Source organism: Polyodon spathula, chromosome 10 (genome assembly GCF_017654505.1).
Source record: "Polyodon spathula isolate WHYD16114869_AA chromosome 10, ASM1765450v1, whole genome shotgun sequence".
NCBI lineage: Eukaryota > Metazoa > Chordata > Actinopteri > Acipenseriformes > Polyodontidae > Polyodon > Polyodon spathula.
In genome coordinates this window covers 40,388,677-40,396,332 of record NC_054543.1, presented here as the reverse complement: position 1 = coordinate 40,396,332, position 7,656 = coordinate 40,388,677, and the positions used below count along the sequence as shown (strand labels likewise).

General features: G+C 35.1%; 1 protein-coding gene across 1 annotated transcript; it reads left to right on the top strand.

Moving 5' to 3' along the window:
- The first annotated feature begins 1,409 nt into the window (after positions 1-1,409).
- Positions 1,410-3,891, top strand: LOC121322314 (C-X-C chemokine receptor type 4-like). Its single transcript, XM_041262104.1, has 2 exons — positions 1,410-1,517; positions 2,217-3,891. The coding sequence occupies exons 1-2, from the start codon at positions 1,503-1,505 to the stop codon at positions 3,279-3,281; spliced, it is 1,080 nt and encodes a 359-aa protein (XP_041118038.1). The 5' UTR covers positions 1,410-1,502; the 3' UTR covers positions 3,282-3,891.
- The last annotated feature ends 3,765 nt before the right edge of the window (positions 3,892-7,656 follow it).

Sequence of the window (7,656 nt, the reverse complement as noted above, 5' to 3'; positions counted from 1 at the left end):
CATTTGCTATTATGTGTTTTCCAATCAGTTGAGTATAATGTATGTGTTTGTGTCTCATTGCTGGTTTAGCATGGCTTCTAAAAACACAGATTTACAATCTGTGGATTCAATCCCAGGTGTTTAATTTTGTATTTCTTGAAATAACAACCTTTTGCCATTGGTTACTGACAAATTGTGTTGCAACAGGTTCATTAAAACATGCTATTCATGATTTGAAAGATGTGTGTGTAAAGGAGTGGCATAAACCTACCCATGGCGAAGCAAAGTGAATTATCCTTTGGTTGTTTGTTGTTGTTCCTAAGTGTACATTTTCACAACTTTTTACATGCTTTAGAAAGAAGAAAAAAACAGCAAATAAGTAATAAAGATACCAGGTAATCAAGTAGTCAATATAAACAATAAACAAACGTTCACACAAGTTCTATCTGCCCTCTCAGAACAGTTAACCCACGTCATCTTCTTGCAATCAAACCCAGACACTGTAAACACAATGCTTACATGTTTCAGACCAACATGTGATTTTATTTACTCCAAAATAATGTCAGTTGCACAACATGTACAGCCAACATGTATTCAAATTTTGTACCTTTGCAAATTGTTTCCAGTCTCTGTGATGTAATTTTCACAATTATCAACCACACTACCTTTCATTTTAGTGTAAGCATAAACTTATTAAAGTCTCTAGACACTGCATTCCTATCTGTAAATTCCACATTTTGGTTATATGATTTAATTTGTGTGTGGTGGATATATCATTTAATAAACATATTGCTTTCATTATGTCAAAACAATGTATTTATTATATAATGTGATAGTAAATCACAGTAAACCCCGGTTAATAGTTTATCTTCCATAGATAAACAGGTGTAATGAAACTCCGTGTATCGGGAATATAACACCTGTGAAATCATTGAAATCACTCTTCATTGTGTGATAGTACATTTAATATGTTACATCAAAAAGGAACGTTTAAGTAATCACATTTTCACGAGGTTAGGGTTATGTTGACTTTTCTTTGGGGGTCGTAAAACCCACATAATCTCTTATTTATTCTCGTTTAAACTACAAAATCCAAGGATAATTCACGGACTCTTTGTGATGTGTTTTTTTTTTTTTTTTTTTTTTTTCTCTCGCTGGGATATTATTTCTCACTGAGATATCAGTGTCTAACTTTCAGGGATAACCTGTCAAATAACAAATCAAACTAAACAGTACAAAGAACAGCAACGCGCTGTTACAAATAAAGCTCAACCACAGTGCACATTAATTGCGTAGAAAAGCTAACGTGTTTTCAAGACAGTGAGTTTGTCCTGTGACTCTGTTGGATCTGCCTGGCAGCATCACTCGGAACCCCTCCCCGTGGGGGTGTGGCGCGTGTGAGCTTCAGTTTAAATGTTGTGCCGCGTGAGCCACACAGTTCAGAAAGGCTAATCTGTGCTTTAAATTACATGGTAAATCAGTGACAAAGTTTAACAGAGTTGGAGCTACACATTGGATACACCATGGATGATTATGATGTAAGTACACGTTTTATCACGTTTGTATGTTTTGCTGTAGATGGTTTGACATGTTTGTATGTATTTATTTTATTTTACTTATGTTAAGCTACTGGTACTTGTTGAGAAAACGTACGATAACTAAATATATTTATATTAAAAAAATAGTCAATTATAAGCAATCTGTCGTCATATAATGAGACCTGCGTAAAAATTTTCAATAAACAAATGCATAACTTATACAAATTTCTCTAAGAACAAATACTGCAGTTTATTGTAGTACGGGCTCCTTTAGTAATCACAGGGGCTCTTTCTTGTTTCCATCGTTGCAACCATTCTCATGTGTAAAAAAAAAAAAAAAAAAAAAAACAAAAAAAAAAACAACAAAAAAAAAAAACAACCGCTATTACTTTAATGGACTTGAAGAAACATCTATCAAGACTACACTGTAGACCTGCAGATTCGGGAATGCCAGTTTCTAACTAGTTGTTTGTGCATTTTGTTTTTAGCGCTGCTCCACTCTGTAGTGTGATACGTTTGCCTTTTCTTTTAGAGCGCGATGTTTAAAAGTTGCTATACGAGGAGTCGATACATTTGATATAGACTAAAATAATGCGTTTAGTTACCGGTGCTTGTTTCAAGTCCTATGTTTTATAATAATATAAGTTGTATTGGTGCTAATAATATATTTTAACTTTTTTTTTTCTTTGTCTTTTCCAGAGCTGGTCAATAGACTTCTCAGATGAAAATAACACAGAAGGGTATGCCTCTGGTGACTATAGCCAATATGATATCTGCATTGGAGATTTAAACAGTGATCTCAGGAAGATTTTTCTGCCCATAGTCTATGGCATCATTTTTGTAATGGGCACTGTTGGTAATGGACTGGTAGTCATTGTAATGGGCTATCAAAAAAAGTCAAAAACTATGACTGATAAGTACAGGCTTCATCTTTCCATTGCAGACCTTCTGTTTGTCCTCACTCTGCCTTTCTGGGCTGTTGATGCAGCCAGCAGTTGGTACTTTGGTGGTTTTCTTTGCAAGGTCGTCAATAGTATCTACACTGTCAACCTGTACAGCAGTGTCCTCATCTTGGCTTTTATCAGTCTTGATCGATACTTGGCTGTAGTGCATGCAACTAATAGCCAGAAACCCAGAAGGCTGCTGGCTGAGAAGGTCATTTATGTGGGTGTTTGGCTTCCTGCTGCTCTCCTCACAGTGCCAGACTTGGTGTTTGCCCAGGTACATGATGAAGGAACCCGAATAATGTGCGACCGCGCCTACCCAATTGAGTCAAGCTACATCTGGATGACAGTCTTCAGGTTTCAGCACATCTTTGTTGGGTTAGTGCTCCCAGGTCTGGTCATTTTAATCTGCTACTGCATCATCATCTCCAAGCTCTCTCAAGGTTCCAAGGGCCTGCAAAAACGCAGAGCCTTGAAAACCACCATCATTCTCATTCTTGCCTTCTTCATCTGCTGGCTGCCGTACTGCATCACCATATTGGTTGACACCTTGATGCTGCTCAACGTTATCCAGTACAGCTGCACCTTCCAGCAACATATGGAAACATGGATTTTCATTACTGAAGGTCTGGCTTATTTCCACTGCTGTCTCAATCCAATTTTGTATGCTTTCCTGGGAGTCAAGTTCAAGAAATCAGCCAAGAGTGCACTGACTGTCAACAGCAGAGGGTCAAGCTTAAAAATATTGTCCAAGAACAAACGAGGAGTGCTTTCATCAATTTCCACAGAGTCTGAGTCTTCAAGTTTCCAGTCCAGCTAACAGACATGTTCATTCAATAATGACAGACATTTTAAAAGACTTACATGTCAAAAAAGGACTGACTACATTTTGAACTGTATATACTTTATTTTGTTTTATATATTTTGTTAATGCCCCTATTGTTCATATGTTCTATTTAATTTTGCATACATTATTTCAATTTTTCCTAAAAGAGCACAACATTATCCAGGCAGAGCCTGTGGACCATTGATTGGTCATCTTAAACCTGTGTAAATAATCATGTTATCTGCCTGTATACCATTCCTTAAAAATAATTAAATTAATGTACCATGTTTTACAGTATCTGAGGCATGTTATGCTCATTAAAATTGTTTTGCCAGCTTTAGACCCAGTAACAGAGTACGATACTTTCAGATTCACTTAAAATTATTATTATTAATAATAATAATAATAATAATAATAATAATAATAAATAATAATAAAAAGTTCAGATTTTTTTTTTTAGCACTTAGTCATCTCTTTTAATATAGATCATATTTACTTGTGTAGTTTACACAAAATTTTGGCAAGTGTTTTGCTAACTTTCAGCTCCTTTTCAAGTTGCTTCAGTCTGTTCATGGTAAATGTTAATAAAACACAAATAATTAAACAAAGCAATGAATGTCTCCTTTCTTAAACCAAAAATCAACTATTAAGCTTTTGTAAGTTGTGATACTAATACATGTTTGGCAGGAGCTGTTGAAGAATTTGAAGTAACCACACCTTATCCTATGATACGTCATATTCTCAAAATCCGGAATCGCACTAAGGAATCAACATACTTTCAAAGATTCTTAAGTGTAAAGCGCATTTCAGAAGTGAAAAACACCTCTTCTCATGTTGAAAAAAATGCAAATAATAATATTTTTGTATTTAAAAAAAACAAAACAAAACAACCTTTAAAAGCCTGTGCGACTCAGAGAGGGCAATACGTTTGGACTGGTATGAAGAATAACAAATCACTTAACTCTTCTGCTTATGTCATAGGGAAGGGTTGGTATATCTCCAAATCACTATTTTATCTCTAATTACTTCCCCAAGTTAGTAAAAGCCATTAAATGGTACTTTCAAGAAATATTTTTCCTTAAACGTTAATCTTGCCCTTAGTGTTGGCACACCTGTGCTCATGAGAGTCATTCTGAGCAGAGTGGAAGCTCAACGAACATGGGGATTCCCCTGAGTGGCACAAATGTAATGTAAACTGTTCTACAAGCACTGCAACATGCATAGTGAGACAGAAACTGTTCACTTTTACTGTTAAATACAATTCATCTACTTGTCAAAAAGCCTCTAAGTTATTGCTCTATAGCTAAATATGGCTATTACCGTTGCTGCTATGAAACCACAAATGTAATATTTTTCTTTGCATTATTGATAGCACAATTCATACTGTCATTTTCCCATTACACTTCACACAGACTTATATGGAACTATATGGTCTGATATGGAACCCTTGTACTTGTGTGACTGTTCTATGATGATGGGGAGCCTGATATCTCATCATGACAGAGCAGATAAAAAGTTTCTGGGGTTTTGTTTTTCATTTTATCCGAGTGTGTCCTCCCTGTAACCTTCTATTCCTCTTTTCTCCTGCCAGTTGTTACCAGCATTAATTAGAAATCTGGATCAAAATTAATCATTCATCTCTCTCTGCTCATCCGATTATTAAAAACAAATGCCATCAAACGTCTTGGATCTGGTGATGGTCTCATTGTTCTTTCCATACTGTTTTAACTCCTGTCTAATTTTTATTTCACCATCTCCCCATGATTCACAAAGGCTGTATTACAAAATTGAGAATACCTTGAATGTATTAATGCACGTAGTTGTCTGGTTCTGATTTTGTTCCTGTCATAAAATTAAAGAACGTGTATAAAAAAAAAAAGTAGATCAGTAAACACTTAGAACATGCACTGTATGCATATGTTGTGTAAATGGGCTGTCAATCACATGGGTGATTAATATGCTAGGATGGATAAGACAGTCGATCTGAGGCCCATCAAAGACAGATCATAGATTTGAATGGGATCAGTATCATGGGCATTCTATTTCAATCCAGCTTTCCCTTGAGGAATAGTAATTGTAACACCCTATAAATTGTGCAATGGAAGATGTTTCACATTTTATTTTCCAACCCCTAAATGGGTTGATCAGAAACTGCTTTTGCAGATCGATTCTATGCTATCCTATGCCTTAATTGTATGATATACATGTTAGGATAAGTTTAAGCCCTAAAACATAAAAAAAATGAATAGTTCAAGAGGATAAATGCATTCAAACATCTTCAACAATATCTAGGCAGGAAATATTTACAACATCCACTAGCAATTAGTTATCTTCCATGAGGTGAACTCCTGGTAGTTTGACCTGAAGTGCACAGTGGGAATGAAGCAGAACTTACTGCTGAGTTCATTATGGTCAGGATGTTTATCCTGCTAACGGGTCTCACTATATGTATCAGATTCTATTAAGTTCACAGAGGAATTGCTGGATAGTAACACAAACAGCTAGCTCCTAGTGTTTCCTTTGAGCAGCTGCCCATTAGAAAATTTTTGATATTGTTTTGGCTAGGAAACGACCATTAGGAAACCTTTCCTGTGCTTGGGCCAACATTGTTTAGTGCAGAATTATATCCACACTTTTTTATTATTGTGCACAACTTTAAAAATGTAGGTCCTAATGCTGATCTTTTTTTTTTTTTAAACCACATGGCTGAGTATTCATTTTCTACTGGCAGTTTTAAATTTAAGGTAACTTATTTCTCACAACACCCATATCACGGTTCCTCTGAAGGTTATTTCCATAGTATTAATGTGGAATGCTTAAGACACCAGATTTTACAATAAACAGTAAACAGTTTGCTCAGGGTAGTTTTTGTGTGGATGGCAGTCACATAGTCAGCAAAACAGTTGCTGACTTTGGCTCCAGGCCCTCATCAAAAAGGATGTCAATCTGGTAAAGCATTTGGAATAAATACATACATTTACCTCCAGCTGTCCAAAGTGAGAGCTGCATACGATAAGTGTGATTAAAAGCTCTCAGAGACTGGACACATACCTTCTGAGTTATTATTCAAGCCTAGTGTATCAGCTTTCAACGGCTCATTACTATGTTGCCGGAAATCCTTGAACAAGTTTTCAGAATATATTGACCACTGAATCTACTGTTTCAATGGCTTTTCAGAAGATTTAGGAGTCATTAAAAAAAATAAATAAATAAAAATCTGGTGAAAGCTGATGAATATTCTCAATAGTAGCTTTTTCAGGTATCTAGTGTGTTAATGACAGGAAAGCACAATCTTGGATCATTTTGATGACAACACCTTAAACATAACTGTTGTTCCATTATCCATTCTGTAGTGCAAAATTCCATTATTATTATTATTATTATTATTATTATTATTATTATTATTATTATTATTTATTATTATTATTATATAGTACACAACAAAATTAAACATCAAATACAGAGCAATTAAAAACATTTACAAACTAAAAAGGCTTTTGGATTTCAGTTCAGTTCAGTATTTTTCTTGTTCCGACCACTGTACTCTTTTGGCTTCACTTAGTGATTACTGTCATTGAATCATTGTGACAGTTATTTTGACCCATAGGGATTTAGCAGCACTTTATTTTCAAAACATGGGTGGTTCACAGCCACACTGTCAAAATAACTTGCTATGTAGCAGTACTAAATAGAAACTAGTACACTTTTTTGACAATTATTTAAACTAGATGTCCAAAATAAGATAATTATAGTCAAAACATTTGCCAAAGAATTCTAGTAGTTTATGTAAGTATTGCTACATGCAGCATTTTATGGGTGTTAGAAAATTATAAATGTCTAACTTCAAACATGTGGGGACAAAGAAGGTGTAGCTGTATCCAGATTTTCATGAAGGAGGGGGGATGGGGGGGGGTCATGACTGTCATGAAGGGTACTTACCTGATGAAACTACCTTTAAAGGCAATTTATAAACTATATTTTGACATTTTAAAAATTACGGAAGGGGGGGGGGGGGTTCCGGACAGGCCTGTGGGTTTTCTCATAACACAGTATGGTAAAGCATTAAGAAACATGGTACTGTATAGATAAATATGATAAAGCATAGTATAATTACAGTGCAAATATATTTCTATGGACTTAGCCTGTAGCTATTTCTAATCAGCCATGGATCAACAAATGCCCTTTCACTTGCTCTGGAGCCATGAAATTGCTTTAAGTATAAATATTAGGTACTAATAGGAAACAATGGTCTGTTTGGGAAACAGACAACAGTCTTAAAAATGTAATCTACCATAACATAAACAAATACAGTAATGTATGTTATGCAGAAATCAGAAATAAGCAATCAAATTTAAAGAACTCTTATGTG